This window comes from Eretmochelys imbricata, chromosome 6, assembly GCF_965152235.1.
Source record: "Eretmochelys imbricata isolate rEreImb1 chromosome 6, rEreImb1.hap1, whole genome shotgun sequence".
Lineage (NCBI taxonomy): Eukaryota > Metazoa > Chordata > Testudines > Cheloniidae > Eretmochelys > Eretmochelys imbricata.
Genome location: NC_135577.1, coordinates 2,171,391 through 2,189,671, shown reverse-complemented (window position 1 = coordinate 2,189,671; position 18,281 = coordinate 2,171,391). Strand labels below are relative to the sequence as shown.

At 52.8% G+C, this 18,281-nt stretch overlaps 1 protein-coding gene and 1 pseudogene across 1 annotated transcript; both read left to right on the top strand.

The window, feature by feature from the left end:
- The first annotated feature begins 2,357 nt into the window (after positions 1-2,357).
- Positions 2,358-5,452, top strand: LOC144266734 (perforin-1-like; annotated as a pseudogene).
- Positions 5,453-10,752: 5,300 nt separating this feature from the next.
- Positions 10,753-17,873, top strand: LOC144266368 (perforin-1-like). The gene is made up of 2 exons (XM_077819825.1): positions 10,753-11,288; positions 16,695-17,873. The coding sequence occupies exons 1-2, from the start codon at positions 10,753-10,755 to the stop codon at positions 17,806-17,808; spliced, it is 1,650 nt and encodes a 549-aa protein (XP_077675951.1). The 3' UTR covers positions 17,809-17,873.
- The last annotated feature ends 408 nt before the right edge of the window (positions 17,874-18,281 follow it).

Here is an 18,281-nt window from a genome sequence, read left to right as displayed (position 1 = left end):
TGAACAGTGAGGTGGCAAAGTTTGCAGACGATACTAAACTGCTCAAGATAGTTAAGGCCAAAGCAGACTGTGAAGAACTTCAAAAAGATCTCACAAAACTAAGTGATTGGGCAACAAAATGGCAAATGAAATTTAATGTGGTGTGACAAAGATCTGTCCTTGCCTCCATGGGTCCCGCGTTTCCTGGTGGATTTCACTAGCCTCAGAGGCTCACTGTGACCCTCCATGTAACCCTTCTCTATCTGGAGACAAGGGTCACAGTCTACTGAGCCATTTTCATCATAAGCCAGCAAGGGAGGTGAGGAGAAGTTATCCTTCCTTGCACGGTCTCTGTTGTCTCCCAGTCTCAGTGATTAATCAGGGGGCAAAGGGGGGGGAGCCCAGGCCCACCCTCTACTCCGGGCTCCAGGCCAGGGACCCTAATAGTATCAGCTATGGTAGCTGAACTTTTAGAAACATGACATGTACAATTCCCTGGGCTACTTGCCCCACAGCAGCCCTCACCTCCTCAAGCTCCACTTCACCCTTACCTCAGGGCCTCCTTCCTTGTGCCTGATAGGCGTGTACTGCTCAGTCTCTCCAACAGCACAACTTCCTCCCACAGCTCCTGACATGCACACCCACCTGACTGACTGGGAGGCTTTTAACTAGTTTCAGCCAGCCCCTGATTGGCTTCAGGTGTCCCAATCAACCTAGCATTCTCCCTGCCTTCTGGAAAGTTCTTAATTGGCCCCAGGTGTCTTAATTGACCTGGAGCAGCTGCCATTTCACTTATCCTGGTACCAGGGATTTGTTTAGCCTGGAGCTAATATATCTATCTCCCACTACTTTTCTATAGCCATCTGGTCTTGCCCCGTCACAGTGGATAAATGTAAAGTAATGCACATTGGAAAAAATAACCCCAATTATACCTACAATACGATGGGGGCTAACTTAGCTACAACAAATCAGGAAAGAGATCTTGGAGTCATCGTGGATAGTTCTCTGAAGACATCCACGCAGTTTGCAGCGGCAGTCAAAAAAGCAAACAAGATGTTAGGAATCATTAAAAAGGGGATAGAGAATAAGACGGAGACTATCTTATTGCCCTTATATAAATCCATGGTATGCCCACATCTTGAATACTGCATACAGATGTGGTCTCCTCATCTCAAAAAGCCTATACTGGCATGAGAAAAGGTTCAGAGAAGGGCAACTAAAATGATTAGGGGTTTGGAACGGGTCCCATATGAGGAGAGATTAAAGAGACTAGGACTTTTCAGCTAGGAAAAGAGGAGACTGAGTGGGGATATGATAGAGGTATATGAATTCATGAGTGGTGTGGAGAAAGTGAAGAAGGAAAAGTTATTTACTTGTCCCCATAATAGAAGAATTAGGGGCCACCAAATGAAATTAACGGGCAGCAGGTTTAAAACAAATAAAAGGAAGTTCTTCTTCACACAGCGCACAGTCAACCTGTGGAACTCCTTGCCTGAGGAGGTGGTGAAGGCTTGGACTATAACAGGGATTAAAAGAGAACTGGATAAATTCATGGAGGTTAAATCCGTTAATGGCTATTAGCCAGGATGGGTAAGGAGTGGTGTCCCAAGCCTCTGTCTGTCAGGGGGTGGAGATGGATGGCTGGAGAGAGATCACTTGATCAATACCTGTTGAGTTCACGCCCTCTGGGGCACCTGACATTGGCCACTGTTGGTAGACAGGATACTGGGCTGGATGGACCTTTGGTCTGACCCAGTCTGGCCATTCTTATGTTCTTATGAGTCCTGGCTCTCAATCCAATGCTCTATCCCCTAGACCACGTTGCCAATCAGCTTTTGACAATTAATTTACACGGTTGATATCTTTCATATCAGAGGCATCTTGCAATTGCAGGCTGTTTGATTTTCTATTCTCAACAAAGCAGTGGGGCAGCAGGTTGGGACTGAGGCGCACTGGCAGAGCGGGGGGAGGGGGGTGGAAAGCCAAGGCTGGGCTAGCAGGGGGCTATAGGTTAAGGTGACCAGACAGCACGTGTGAAAAATCGGGACAGGGGGTGGGGAGTAATAGGAGCCCATATAAAAAAAATCCCCAAATATCTGGACTGTCCCTATAAAATCGGGACATCTGGTCACCTTTCTACGGGTGAGGATTGAGAGGCACCAGCAGAGCCAAGCAGTTAATATTCAAATGTGATTTTCCTGACCAGTGATGCTGGGGCAAATTCACACATTTACTGTCCTCTCCCAGTCTGAGCCTGCTACCCTGACAGGATGCAGAGCTGTCACCCTTTCCTGCCCCACAGCCAGCATTGCTGAACAGTTCCAACCCAAGTGAAACACAATTCAAATCTACATTTAACCCAGCATTCCTTGTGGTTAGTAACGAGAGGGACGCAAACAGAGGGGTGAGGTGGTCAAAGCATCTGGGGCAGAAGGAAGGGGACAGGATACCAGAGTAGATGGGCCTGGGGTTTGTTCCAGAGTTTTAGGGAGGAGGCGGGATACCAGGCTAGATGGGCCCATGAGCCTGATGCAGGGCAAAAGGGTGGGGACAGGATACTGGGCTAGGTGGGCCCAGGATCTCCTGCAGGGTGGTAGGGTTTCCTGCCATTTTCCCCAACAGCCACAGTGTAAAGGACACAGCACTGTATGCTGGGTCTGATTCTGACCATGAGAAACTCCAGAAAATGACCCTTCGGTGGTCGTTAAACATAATCAAATCCACAACTCTGTGTGGCCACTAGGAGGGCCCAGCAGCTTCTACAGGGAAACCAGTCACAGCCAGCATGGACAAAGCTCCCACTGGTGTCGCTGGCTATAAAACCCACCATCTGGGGGACTAATGTCTTGCAAGCCACGGGTTGTGGGTGGCTTCTCACTTCCTCTTAGTGGCCAGACCCAGCCACAGATTCTGTCCACATGGCACTGCCCTCTATTGGTTCCACTGAGCAATTTCAGTGGCCCCTTATTATATTGCATGTTCTAGATGGGAATGTGAAACTATACCCACCTCGTGGTTAGTGCTGGGATTACAACACCCAGAAAAGAGGGAGGGGAGGGAATTGATGCAAATTACGTAATCCAAAGTCAAACATGCAAACGAGATATCACGTCATTTGCATAATGCTTCCAGGCTTCCTAGATCTCAAATTTTTCATAGGTGTGCTACAGAACATGGCTGATGTCATGGGTGGTAGGTGGATGCCTCTGTCTCTACAACAAAGTTAAACAACGGAACTGACTGCAACTGGATTGTCACTAATTCTGGACCTCTGTGTGTCTCTCCCTTTAGGGACGTTCAGAACCAACAGCCCCAACTGGGTGGGGGAACCCGTCATGTCAGCCATGCCCAGATTTGGTGCCTTCATCCCCCTCCTCCTCTTCATCTTCCTTGGGGCCTCCTCCCATTGTCACACAGGCACGGTCAATGAATGTAAGAATCACACGGCCTTTGTGCCCGGGCACAGCCTGGCTGGGGAGGGCATCGATGTGACCACGATGGCCAGGAAGGGGGCTTATCTGGTGGACAACAACCACTGGCAGCAAAAGGACAGTACCTGCATCCTGTGCCAGAACCGACTGCAGAGGCCAGTGGCAGAGGCTGCCTCTGGCCGCAGTGGACTGGAGGGTCCACATCTCGTGCCGCAGGAAGCTGAGTAGCTCGGTGCAGCAGTCAGCGATGGGCATTATGGAGTCCGCAGCATCCACAGTGCAGAACGACTGGAAGGTGGGGCTGGACATGCCTGTGAAGCCCAAGGTTAAGGTCCAGGTGGCGCTGGCCAGATCGCATTCCAAACTGGCAACTTTCGTGGTAAACCACACACTGATGGACAAATACAGCTTTGTGAGCCACGAGGTCTCTTGCGGCTATTACAGGTGAGAGCCAGCCTGGGTCAGGAGGCATCACCTGGAATTCAGATCACAGCAACACCACACAGAGATATGGGGCCTTTCTCCTTTAGGGGGTGCTGGCTCCAATCTAGGTCCAGAAGGGAGGGACTGGCAGGCTCAGTGGGGCAGGGAATGGGACACGGAGCCTTTCCCCTCTAGAAGGCACTATCTACCATCTGTGACTGGCCAGCTATGGGGGATTTTCTTCTCTTGTGTCTCAGGACTGCCCAGCAACCTGCCAGAGTTGGGGCTAGAGTTGGGGCAGTCTGTCATAACTATCAAGCAGCCGGCAGTATCCCCAGCAAGCTTGTGAGATTCAGTAGAGTGGGTGGTTGCTTTGAGTAGGAGCCACCTGCTTAGATCCTTACTTGTGGGTTGGCTGGGGCCTTAGGATACGCAGCTAATGACCTCAGCTGACTCACCGGGCTGAGCACCATCCACCTCTTGTGTCCTTGACCAGGTTCTGGGTCAGCGAGATGCCCCCGCTCACCAGCCATTTCACTCTGGCGCTGGAGAACCTCCCGGAGCAGTACGACAGCAAATCCAAGCTGGAGTACCAGCAGCTAATCAGCAACTATGGCACCCACTACCTGTCCCAACTGCAACTGGGGGGCTGGGCATGGGACGTGACAGCCATGCTAGTCTGCGAAGCGTTAATGAGCAGCTTGACTGACAACGAGATCAAGGACTGCTTGAGTATGGAGGTGGCCGTGCGTATCGGAATGGGCTCGCTCAAGAGTGGGTACAGCAAGTGTGAGGAGGAAAAGAAGAAGGGGAAGATCCAGGGGAGCTTCCATGAGATGTATCGGGAGTGCCACGTGGAGGTGGAGGGAGGAGAGAGCATGACTGACATGCTCTTTTCCGGGAGTGACACCACACTCTTCTCAGCCTGGATAGAGAGCCTCGAAGGCAGCCCTGGCCTGGTGTCCTATTCGCTGCACCCCATCCACACCTTGCTGGCACTGGACAATCCCAAGCGGGAGGCGCTGAGGTGGGCGGTGAGTGAGTACATCCGTGAGAGGGCCCTGTGGAGGAATTGCACCCGAAGCTGCCCCTCAGGGACTCAACGCAGCGCCCATGACTCCTGCTCCTGCGTTTGCCTTGGGGATACCATGACCAACACCATGTGCTGCTCGCGGGAGCGCGGCCTGGGGAAGCTGGTGGTGACAGTGAAGATGGTCAGTGGCCTGTGAGGGGACCAATCTACTGCTACGGATGCCTTTGTCAAGGTCTTCTTTGAGAGAAGGGAGATCCGAACTGACACCATCTGGGACAACAACAGTCCCGTCTGGTGCGTCCCCTTGGACTTCGGTACCGTCCGCATCACCAGTGCCAGCAAGATCCGAGTCCAGGTCTGGGACAAGGACAACAAGTGGGACGATGACCTGCTGGGAAGCTGCGACATCCCGCTGGAGGCTGCGGGGCCCCACCAGAAGGATTGCTACCTGAACCACGGCCGCATCTGGTTCCAGTACAGCCTGCGCTGTGGGCCCCACCTCGGGGGTCAGAGTTCCTTCGACTATGTCTCCCAGCCACCCCAGCAGAGCACAGCCAAGGGGAAGGAGGTGGAGGCCTTCTGGTGAACCCCACAGACAGGGGATCGGAGAGGGGCATGGGTGTGAATTGATCAATAGCACCCCTGTCCCCCAGAGCATTTCCTAGTTCCCGCTCTGCTGATGCTACTGGGCTTCATGCTGTCACCCCTGTTCGGGAACCTGTGTCTCCTATGCCACAAGAGACGATCTTCTCCTGTGGGCCCGTCATCCTCACAGCTTCCTCTGGGAAAATATCCCAGATCCATCAGACCAGTGTGTCCAGTGATTCCAGTCATGCAATGTATCCATCCAACCAACTAACCAAAATATATACCTACTGCAGCCAACCTATCTGCCCCACCCCATCAAACCAACCATCAGCCAACCAACCCACAAATTGTTTCATTTATGTTATCCAACATATTCAGCCAGCTAACCACCAACCAATGAATGTAGCCAGTGCATCCAAACAAACAATAAATGTTATCTAGCGTATCCAACGTAAAAAGCCAGCCAGCCAACCAGCCAACCAGCCAACGAAGGTGTTTAGGCTGTCCCATGTAACCAGCAAACCAACACATTTATTTAGCGTATCCAGCCAACCTTCCAACCAATTCAACCAATGTATCCAATGTATCCGTCCAACCAACCATTCAGTGTATGTATCTAGTGCATCTGGTGTATTCAAGAAACTAACGCCTTATGTACGTCCAACCAACATGTGTAGCCAGTGCAAGCAACCAACCAATGAATGTCAAGTTCATCCAGTCAACCAATATGTGCCGGCAATGCGACTAATCCCTCAGCCCATGTATCCATCCACCCACTGTAATTACCGGTCTAGTGCATCCAGCTGAAAAGAGATCATCAGGAGCAAAGCTAAGCCCCTGTCCTATTGTGGCATCAGGGATTAACCCTCTGCAGAAACCCAAAGATATTCCAGGGAGGGACATGGTTCTGAACTCCCAGGGAATGGACATGGTTCTGAACTCCCAGGGTCCTCATTCACTAGGGGGCTGTTCCCTAACTGTCATTTATCTTACTTTCCACTACTACCCAGCAGCTTTGGGGTTAATTATCTCATCCTGAATGTGCAGGCCCCACCCACCATCCCTGCTCAGATGGTCAGCAGTGATGCAGATATATCCCTTCCTCTTGGTAGGAAGTCATGCCACAGGGCTGTTGATTCCAGCTGTCATCAGGCTCAGGGAGAGGGCACTGCATTGGGGTCACATTGGGAAGGGCAAATTCCCCCTAATTTGGGGATTAAAGCATTTTACTGCTTCACCCCATCTGCATCTGTGAGAGCCTAGATTAATAGCTCCATTGTGCAGTTAACTGGTGAATGATGGTTGTTAACTCTGAACCCTACTGACTGCAAGTTAAATATCTCCTGCCTGGAAAACTGCCATGCAGCTTTGCAGCTCCACAGCAAAATTATTTGCTTCTGGGAGGATTCCAGCTCTCTGAATGTCTTACAAATGTATCTCCCTGCTTCAATAAATGTGTGTGAAAGCAAATTTCTAAGCAGAAAGCCTTGTCATTCTTCCAACCTCAGTGGGCTGGATCCGGATGTAGAGTAGAAATGAGTAGCTGCAATACACACTTGGAACACTAGGGGGAGCTCTGGGCCAGAGGGGCTAGAGTGTAAAGTGGCTAATGCCAGTCAATGTGAATGGCTTCTGTCGGGGACAGAGTGGGGGTGGGAAAGAGATACAGGGAGATGGGCAGTGTTCTTAGAGGGGCATTAATATCCCCGGGCTGATATTAGCAAGACTCTGCTATTGCCAAGGGGATACGAGGAATTTTCCCTTAAAGTGGATTCAGCTCTCATCTGACTTTTGAGCAGGGGGATTGGCTGGCTCAGGGGGCTGGGGAATGGGACACGGGGCCTTTCCCCTCTAGGGGGCGCTGGTTCTGATCTGGCCCCAAGACATGACTGGCTCCGGGGGCTGGGGAATTATAGTAATAGTCCTCCTCTAATGGTGCATCTCTGATTCCCTCCAGCAGTTGGCAGCCTAGATTCGTAAAGCCCCCAGGCAGCTGATCAGCTAAATCAGGGGTGGGCAAACTACAGCTTGCAGGCTGCGACTAGCATGTCAGACCTTTTAATCCGGCCCTCGAGCTCTTTCTGGGGAGCAGGGTTGGGGGCTTTCCGTGTGGCTCCCAGAAGAGGTGGCATCTCCCTTCTCCGGCTCCTACTCGTAGGGGCAGCCAGGGGACTCTGCACGCCCCAAGCGCCGGCCCCCAAAGCTCCCATTGGCTGGGAACCATGGCCAGTGGGAGCTGCAGGGGTGGCACCTGCAGACGTGGCAGCGTGCAGAGCCGCCTTGCTGGCACCAGACCCCCGCGTAAGAGTCTGAGGGGAGACATGTCACTGTTTCCAGTAAGCGCCACCAGGAGCCTGCACCCCTGATCCCCTCCCAGGCCCCAAACCCCTGCCCTACCCCTCATCCTCCTCTCATACTCGGAACCCCTTGGTCCCAGCCCAGAGCACCCTCCTACACCCCAAACCCCTCAACCCCAGCCCCAAACCCCAAGCCAGAGCCCTCATCCCCTCCCGCACCCCAACCCTGAATTTCATGAGTATTCATGGCCCTCCATACAATTTCCATATTTGGCCCTCAGACCAAAAAGTTTGCCCATCTGTGAGCTAAATGCACCTACAGGTCAGTTCCTACAATGCATAGAAGGTGTTAGCAGGGGGTGGGGAGCGGCTCTGAATTCCTGACCTGTCCCTGGAATGAAGGCTGGGATCACGGTGCAGAGCCTGAGAGATGGGGCAGCTCCGGAGAGCCGGCGGGAGTGTGGTTGAGACGCATGGTGGACTGAAGAGGATCTTTCCATAGCCTCCTCCTGCCCCACCACACACCCAGTGGCTTCAGAGCAAGCTCCTTCAGGGTACATGGTCCTAGCTGGCACAGCCCACCTCCATCCTGCTGCCCCCTAGCCCTCCCCCTTCCCTGGTGCCTTCACACTGGGAGATGAGGAGCATAAAATCAGCAAGTTTCTGCAGTGCCCAGGGCAATATTACAAGCTGATAGGGGGCAGCGGGCTGGGCGGAAATGGGAGCCCAGTGGCTGGTGGTACAGCAGAGATTAGGGAGTGGGGGGAGATCAAGGACGTGGCGACACTTACGAGACACAAGGGCCAACACAGGCATCTCGTAGCTTGAACCATGGCCCAGTTGTGGTAGTGGAAGGGGGTGCAAACATTCATCCCAGAGCCCGGATCAGGAAGCGGGGAGCCACAAAGGCCAGGCCAGGATGGGACTGGGAGGCAGGAGACCGCAGGGCAGAACGGTCCCACCTGCAAGCTACTTCTGCTCCGAGGGAGGTGCAAACTGTGGCCGAATGCTAAGGTCACAGAGCCCAGTTGGGGAACTGGGAGCCAAGCGGTGCAGTCCAGGATGGAGCTGGGGCGTAGCCCACCCCAGAGCAGAATGCTCCTGCTGGGAAGCAGTCGGGTGGAATCATGGGGCACAGGCCAGGAGAAAAGGGGGCCTGGGAGATGTGGCAGAACGGGGACGGGATTCCTGTAGCCCCCTCCCCTAGAGTGATGGCCCCCCTGCCTCGCACATGTAGCCCCTCTGACTCAAGATGCAGCATCGGGCAGCGCTGCTCTTCTAGCGGCAGGAAGAGCGGTTCTGACCACAGGCTTCCCCCCGCCCCTCGCTGCAGCTGCACGGCGCTGAGGCAGGGAGAGAGCACCTGCGACGTCAGTGATGGGGGCGTGGGGGGAGATCCCAGAGCTCCCTGCCACACCCGCTGCCGCGCCAGTCAGAGCTGCACCTCCATCCAAGCCTGGGCCTTTCTCATCAGCCCTGCCAGCCCCGGGACAGTCACCCCCAGCAGGTGAGTGAATGGTGGAGGGAGAATCTCTGGGCTCCCAGGCCCCTCCTGGAGCTGGGGACAGAACCCAGGATCCCTGGCTCCCAGGTCTTCCCCCGTCCCCGGCTCTAACCCACTTGATCCCACTCCCCTCCAACAGCCAGGACAAGAATCCAGGTGTCCTGACTTCCATCTCCCCTTCCCCCCAAACATCAAGCCTTTCTCATTAGTACTAACTGGGGATGTAGAAAGCTTCACTTTGAGATCTGTCAGATTGTTTCTTTTTACCAGATCTAGACCCCAGAGGTAGGAAGAGTTTAAGATGTGAAGAAGTTCTATCTATCTATCTATCTATCTATCTATCCCCATGCACCCCTCTCATCTATCTATCTATCTATCTATCTATCTATCCCCATACACCCCTCTCATCTAATCTATCCATCTATCTATCTATCTATCCCCATACACCCCTCTCATCTATCTATCTATCTATCTATCCCCATACACCCCCTCTATCTATCTATCTATCTATCCCCATACACCCCTCTCATCTATCTATCTATCTATCTATCTATCTATCTATCTATCTATCCCCATACACCCCTCTCATCTATCTATCTATCTATCTATCTATCTATCTATCTATCTATCCCCATACACCCCTCTCATCTATCTATCTATCTATCTATCTATCTATCTATCTATCCATCTAATCGTCTTATATGACTGTTTATCACACTGAAAGGAACTTCAAAATTGATGGGCACCCGCAGAGCTGTGGGGGTGGGGGGAACCCCGTTCTGCGTTAGCAGGGGGCTATGGGTTGGGGTTGAGGGGCACCAGCAGAGCTGGTTGTGGGGAGCTCAGTGCAGGGCGAGCAGCGGGCCGTGGGTTGAGATTCCTCTTTCCCTTCCACGGGTCAGAGCTCCAGCCCGTATGTGACGAGTGGAAACACATACACACACAAGCTGGGGTGACATCCCACCCCCGCCCCTCTCCAGCTTCACTCTAAGTTTCAGTTTCATGTTCTGAGACATCCTGTGTCAGAGAGATTTTCACTCCTTCAACAACAGCCCCTGTGACCCACAAATCATGTTGGGGCATAGTCCCACCCCCCTGGTAGAGAGTATGAGGGAGGGCAGGATACCAGGCTAGCTGGACCCATGGGTCTGATCCAGGGTGGCAGGGAGGGGGCAGGATACTGGGCTACATGGGACCATGGGTCTGATCGAGGGTGGCAGGGAGGGGCAGGATAGCAGGCTTGCTGGACCCATGGGTCTAAACTAACTGCAGTGCACCTAAAAGAAAAGGTGTTAACTATGAATATAGGAGAAGTGCAAGGCACCCAGACTCCCAATTTCACTGGTATTTTGGCCCTACTTTGAGGAGCCCAGTGTGGATGTAACTTTAACAGCATGTTAATGTGTGGAACTGCCAGCCACAGGATTGTTGTTAATGCAGAATCTCTCCGTGATTCTCCCTGCAGGGTCATTCAGAGACTGACATCCCCTCTCGGCCATGCCCAGACCCAGCTCCTTCTTCCCCCTCCTCCTACTCATTCTCCTCCCTGGGGTCTCCACCCATTGTCACACGGGCACAGCTGAGGAGTGCGAGGAGCACACGGCTTTTGTGCCTGGGCACAATCTGGTAGGAGAGGGCATCGACGTCACCACACTGGGTAGGAAAGGGGCCTACTTGGTGGACACCAGCCACTGGCAGCGCCCGGATGGGACCTGCACCCTGTGCCGGAACTCGCTGCTGGAGGGGCAGCTGCAGAGGCTGCCGCTGGCTGCAGCGGACTGGAGGGAGAAGGTTTCATGCCGCAGGAAACTCTCCAGCGCTGTGAAGGAGTCGGCCATGGGCATGGTCCGTGCGGCGAACGCCGTGGTGCAGAATGACTGGAAGGTGGGGCTGGAGGTGGAGGTGAAGCCCAGCGCCAACACCCAGGTGACGCTGGCCGGCTCACACTCCAAACTGGCAGAGTTCAGCACGGAGAAGTCTCAGCAAGACAAATACAGTTTCACCAGCCATGAGGTGTCCTGCGCATACTATACGTAAGGGGCAGGGGAGGGGCAGGAGGGAGAAGAAGACTAGAGGTAGGGGTTAGCATGAAGATTAGAGGTTATGTGTTGGGTGCCAGTGAAGGCTGGGGCTGAGGGGGAAGGTCAGGGGTTGGGTACAGGTGAAGGCTGGGGGTGAGGGGGGAGGTCAGTGGTTGGTGCTTTTAAAGTCAGAGGGCAAGGGGCAAGGTCAGGGGTTGGTTGTTCCTGAAGGCTGGGGGTGAGGGGGAAGGTCACGGTGTGATGGCTTGGGTCAAAGAGACCCCCTTGGGACAGCCACCTGATGTGCTGAGAGTACTTCTGAGCTCATTTTCCCTGGCACCTTGGGACTTCAGTATCCTGTCTCCTTGAGCCAGACACATCTGGTCTGAACCACATCCCCCAAAAACTGCAGGGTTAACTAAAAATGGCTTAAAAAGTGCTCCTGTCTCTAGCATCAAGACACCCAGTTCCCAATGGGATCCAAACCCCAAATAAATCCGTTTTACTCTGTATAAAGCTTATACAGGTTAAACTCATAAATAGTTTGCCCTCTATAACACTGAGAGAGAGAGATGCACAGCTGTTTGCTCCCCCAGGTATAAATTACTTGCTCTGGCTTAATTAAGAAGCAAAGAGTGATTTTATTAAATATAAAAAGTAGGATTTAAGTGGTTCCAAGTAATAACAGACAAAACAAAGTAAATTACCAATCAAAATAAAACAAAAACATGCAAGTCTAAGCCTAATACAGTGGGAAACTAAATGCAGGTAAATATCACCCTCAGAGGTGTTCCAATAAGCTTATTTCACAGACTAGACTCCTTCCTAGTCTGGGTCCAGCAATCACTCACATCCCTGTAGTTACTGTTCTTTGTTCCAGGTTCTTTCAGGTATCTCTTGGGGGTGGAGAGGCTATCTTTTGAGCCAGCTGAAGACAAAAGGGAGGGGTTTCCAGGGCCTTTTATATTCTCTCTCTTGTGGGTGGAAACCCCTTTGTTCTCCTGTGCAAAATCACAACAAGATGGAGTCTGTAGCCACCTGGGCAAGTCTATGGATGATTCAGCTTTTTCAGGCCGACGCCATTGTTCACATGTTTGTTTGAACATTCCCAGGAAAGCTCAGGTGTGGATTGGCATCTCTCAAGGTCCATTGTTAGCTAAATGCTCCCCATTATTTGAATAACCCCTTCACACTATGTCAACTAAATCTGCCTTAGGTGCTTCCTACAGCAAACACTTTAAATACAAGCATAGAGCCAACGCTCGTAACTTCAGACATAAAAATGATGCATTCATATGAATAGGATGAATATATCCAGTACATCATAACCTTTGCAAAGATATGTTACATGGCATATCTAGCATAAAACATGTTCCAGTTATATCATATTTACATTCATAAGCATATTTCTATAAAGCATTATGGGGTTCAATGTCACACAGGGGTTGGATGCGGGTGAAAGCTGGGGATGAGGGAGAAGGTTGGGGTTGGGTGCTGGAAAAGGCTGGGGGTGAGAGTGAAAGTCAGGGGTTGGGTGCTGGTGAAGGCTGGGGGTGAGATTGAAGGTCAAGGATTGGTGCTGGTGAAGGCTGGGGGTGAGGGGGAAGGTCAGGAGTTGGTGCTGGTGAAGGCTGGGAGTGAGGGGGAAGGTGAGCAGTTGGGTGCTGCTGAAAGCTGAGGGTGAGGAGGAAGGTCCGGGGTTGATGTTGGTGAAGGCTGAGGGTGAGCAGGAAGGTCCGGGGTTGGTGCTGGTGAAGACTGGGGGTGAGCAGGAAGGTCAGGGGTTGGGTGTCGGTGAAGTCTGGGGGTGAGGGGGAAGGTCCGGGGTTGGTGCTGGTGAAGGCTAAGTGTGAGGGGGAAGGTCAGGTGTTGGGTGTCGGTGAAGGCTGGGGGTGACGGGGAAGGTCAGGGGTTGGGTGTCGGTGAAGGCTGGGGATGACGGGGAAGGTCAGGGGTTGAGTGTCGGTGAAGTCTGGGTGTGAGGGGGAAGGTCAGGGGTTGATGCTGGTGAAGTCTGGGTGTGAGGGGGAAGGTCAGGGGTTGATGCTGGTGAAGGCTGGGGGTGAGGGGGAAGGTCAGGGGTTGATGCTGGTGAAGTCTGGGTGTGAGGGGGAAGGTCAGGGGTTGATGCTGGCGAAGGCTGGGGTGAGGGGGAAGGTCAGGGGTTGAGTGTCAATGAAGGCTGGGGGTGAAGGGGAAGGTCAGGGGTTGGTGTGGGTGAAGGCTGGCAGTGAGGAGGAAGGTCAGTCATTGGTTGCTTGTGAAGTTTCAGCGGAGAGTGATTAGTAGAAGTTCCAAAGATTGTTTCCCCTCACTATCGAAAGTGTATACCTTATTTTCAGTCTCCTTTTGTGTAGCTTAAACTTCCAGCCATTGGATCTTGTTACATGATTACTACTCAAACTGTCTTGCTATTCACCTAACAACTCTGTCATGAACTTATGACACAAATGTGTGGGTGTAGCAACAAAACATTTACAAATACACATCAGCCTTGGCCATCTTTAAGCATTTAAGGAATAGGAAGATTTTCAGCAGGAAACATAAGTGTGACCAATCTTCTGGAGAACATTTCCCAACCATCTATGTTCTCCTTCAAGCTGAACCAACAAAGATAGGTCCATGGTGCAAGCTTTTTAAAGGTTTTTATTTTAATAGGGACTTTCCTAGATTCCCTTGCAGGGTGGTTTGACACCAAGTTTTTTTCTAGCAAAGTTTCAGGTTAAAGAAATCTTCACTTTGATGAGATTGTTTGTGGCTCTCCATAGCATAGTCAGAGATAACATAATTGCTAGCTAGTTTACCCATGGAGCAAAAGACTTTTAGATCTACAATGTGCCTCTGAGCATGTTTACGACCAGCACTTAAAGATTTATATCAACTCTCCTATGCAGAGCATGAACCCCCAAAGTACTGTCACCAGCTGGCCTGCCCTTTGAAGCAAGCTGGGCTCAGTTTTGCCTGTGATTTAGCAGCTAGTCCTCACTTGATGAGCTGGCAAGATCAGGGCTAACTAGTAACACCTGCTGGGTGTCCTGGGGCTTGATTAGGAGGACTGACTTCAACTGTGGTGGTGAAGCAGGGAGGACACTACTTAAACAGAGCTGGGAACCTAGTGGAAGGAGAGACCCAAGATAGAGGAATGAGGGTGAGTTCCTGATGAGGAAGAAGATCCAGTTGTTTGGAAGTGGTGGTGGCCAGAAAGCAGAGCTGTAGGAGCAGGGTTACCTCTTGGAGAGGAGAGGAGAGGAGAGGAGAGGAGAGGAGAGGAGCCGAGCCGAGCCGAGCCGAGCCCTGAGCCAGGGGTGGTGAGTACCCACATGTGATAGAAGCCCATGAAAGCCAGAAGGCTAGTTTAAGTGGTACTTGGACACCCAGAAGGGAAAAGCCCAATGTCGGTCAGTACCCGGACAAGGGGGATGAACTGAGGTGGAGCCCCTAGAGCTGAACCCTGCAAGGGGATTTGGACGGAGAGCTGAATCACAGAAGACCCAGAGAGGATGTCCGGGGAAGAGACCAGCTGTGATATATCACTGCGGCTGAAAAATTAGCCCCCAGAGGCAAAGTCCCTTGCAACACCGTGGCCAGGCATGAGGGGGCGCCCTCAAGGTGAGGGTGCACATTTGCAAAAATGTACTTACTTCTTCCACAACGTAGACTAACAGCAAATAGTCTAAGATGTCAGGAAGCATTAGGAAAGGAATAGCTAATAAAACAGAAAATATCCCAAAGCCACTATATAAATCCATGGTACGCCCATCCCTTGAATGCTGAGTGTCGTTCTGGTTGCCCCATCTCAAAAAAGATTTCTTACAAACGGAAATGGCCCAGGGGGAGCTTCCATAGGAGGAGGGATTAAAAAGACTCGTCAGCTCAGAAAAGAGACGACTAGGGGCGGGGTGGATATGACAGAGGTCTATAGAATCACGACAGGCGTGGAGAAAGCGAATGGGGAAGAGTTATTTACCCCTTCACATAATACAGGAACCAGGGGGTCACCCGAGGAAATTAACAGGCAGCAGGTTTCAAACAAACAAAAGGAAGTATTTCTTCACGCAATGCACAGGACTCGTACTGTGGAACTCATTGCCAGGGGATGTTGTGAAGGCCGAAGGTATAACAGCATTCAAAATATATTAGATAAGTTCATGGAGAGTAGGTCCATCCATGGTTATTAGCCAAGATGGGCAGAGATATAACCCCATGCTCTGGGTGTCCCTAAACCTCCAGCTGCAAGAAGCTGGGACTAGACGACTAGGGATGGATCACTCAAAATTGCCCTGTTCATTCTCTCTGGGGCACCTGTCATTGGCCGCTGTCGGAAGACAGGACACTGGGCTAGATGGACCTTTGGTCTGACCCAGTATGGCCGCTCTTATGTTATAAGCTGCATAGGGCTGTTTTATGGCCAACGGTGTTATCTAGTTTGGCATATGAGGTCTGTAATGTTGACAGAAGACAGGATTCCTCCTAGGCATTGGTTTAGCCAGCTTAAATCTTTCATATAAGGCAATAACGTGGTGTAACCGTTTGGCTCTGGGGCAAACCAACCCAGAGAAAAGCAGGAGCCACATCTGGGAGAGATCAGGGGGGTGGTTGTATACTGAGAAGCCGGAGGCCACAGCAAGTGGGAAAATGCTCAGATTCTGGCTTGGTAGGCCTGGGAAGAGGAAGAGAAAACTTGGTTGTGTGGACTTTTGAACCGACTTGAAACTTTATTTTGAATATTTGTTCATGGACTGAAACCCAACCGGAGAAGGGATGTGAATGGACAGAGGTGCTCGTTGAGTATCTTGAACAGGCCAAGAGGGGAACCTGAGTCAGGCTGCCAGGAGCATGATCATAGGCCATGGGCGGGGGGGAGGGAAGGGGGCAGTTACAAGCAATGAGATCACAAGCGCATAAAATACACTGGTATGTACTCCAAGCATCCTGCGTAACCTGTATAAAAGTAATTGAATCTCGCATCAATTCAGTAAAGGTGCAGGCAAGATATAAGACTAAATTACCATGGGAAGCAAACCCTTGGTCATGAGCTCTTCAGTCTAGCAGAGGGAGGTCTAACATGATCCCGTGGCTGGAAGTTGAAGCTAGACAAATTCAGACAGGAAATAAGGTGTGAATTTGTAACAGTGACAGGATTAATCACTGGAACGATTTACCAAGGGCTGCAGTGGATTCTCCATCATGGCCAATTTTTAAATCGAGATGGATGTTTTTTCTTAGAAGACCTGCTCTAGTTCGAACGGGAATCAATTCAGGGCAGGTCTCTGGCCTGTGTTATCCAGGAGGTCAGACTAGATGACCAGAAGGGTCCCTTCTGGACTTACAGTCTGTGGATCTATAACACTGAGCTCTACCCCTACAAGTTGCCGATGTCCAACGGTACGTCACATGGTGGCCATTTCTCTCTCCCAGGTTCCGCATTACCCACAAACCTCCTCTCACCAGACATTTCATCCGGGCCTTGAGGGACCTCCCGGAGGATTACACCCGCAGCTCGCGGCTCGAGTACCGTCAGCTGATCAACACCTACGGCACCCACTATGTGTCCCAGCTGCAGCTGGGGGGCCGGGTGCGGGATGTGACGGCCGTGAGGGTCTGTGAGGCAGCGCTGGACGGGGTGACAGCTGATGAGGTCAAGGACTGTTTGAACCTGGAGGCCTCTGCCAGCATTGGGGCCGGGAAGGGCAGGGCCCAGGCGGCCTTCAACCAGTGTGAGGAGCAGAAGAAGAAGAAGAACTTCAAGCGGAGCTTCCATGAGACCTACAGCGAGCGTCACACCGAGGTGACGGGCGGCCACAGCCACGCTGACCTGCTGTTCTCTGAGGGGCAGGACGCCGGGGTATTCTCGGCCTGGATGGAGAGCCTCAAAGCCAGCCCCGGCCTGGTGTCCTACTCGCTGCACCCCATCCACAACTTGGTGAGGCAGGACAACCCCAAGCGGGAGGTGCTGAGGCAGGCGGTGAGTGAGTACATCGCCGAGAGGGCCCTGTGGAGGAATTGCACCCACAGCTGCCCTCCGGGGACCCAGCGCAGCGCCCATGACTCCTGCTCCTGCGTCTGCCCCGGGGATGGCTCCACCAACACCATGTGCTGCTCGCGGGAGCGGGGTCAGGGGAAGCTGACGGTGACGGTGGAGCGGGCCAGCGGCCTGTGGGGCGACTACACCAGCCGTACAGACGCCTACGTCAAGGTCTCCTTCCAGGACCGGGAGGTGCGGACGGCAACCGTGTGGAACACCGACAACCCGGTCTGGGACGTCCACCTGGACCTGGGGCACGTGCGGGTGGCGGAGACCAGCCAGCTCCGCCTCCAGGTCTGGGACGAGGACAACAAGTACGACGACGACCTGCTAGGGACATGCGACGAGCCGCTGCGCTCTGGAGAGAGTCGCCACCAGGTCTGCTACCTGAACCACGGCCGGCTGGACTTCCGGTACAGCCTGGTGTGTGGTCCCAGCCTGGGCGGGCCCCACTGCTTGGACTATGTCCCCCAGGGCCCCGGGAACTATGGGGCAGCCCAGGGTTAGCTCAGAGGGATGTTCCAGGACAAGCAATTCGCCCCACCTCGCCCCCGCAGCCAGGGGTCTTCCCTCTCCCCCGGGGCATCTGCCGTGACCTCACTTCACCAGGAGCTGGGTGGGCTCTTTCTCACGGGGGGTGACGGGGCTCCGGGGGTAGCAATGGAGGGGCGAGAGCGTGAGCGTCCCACACAATAAAGGAAATGGAGAGCTGACTGAGCCGCCCTGGTGTCTCGCTCTGCGGATCCCCCTTTGCCCCCGCCCTAGCACTGGGCTCTCAGCCCCGCCAACTGACCCTCAAGTCCCTCCTTCACCCCCTATCTTACCCCCAGTGCCCCTCCCCCATTTCTTCCCCCGATCCCTACTGGCCCTTCCACCCCATCAATGAAAAATTCCTTCCTGAACCCCAGACCCCAGCCCACACATGGAGGGCAAGGAGACAGGTTTACCCCACACACCCATCCCAGCACACACACGGGCAC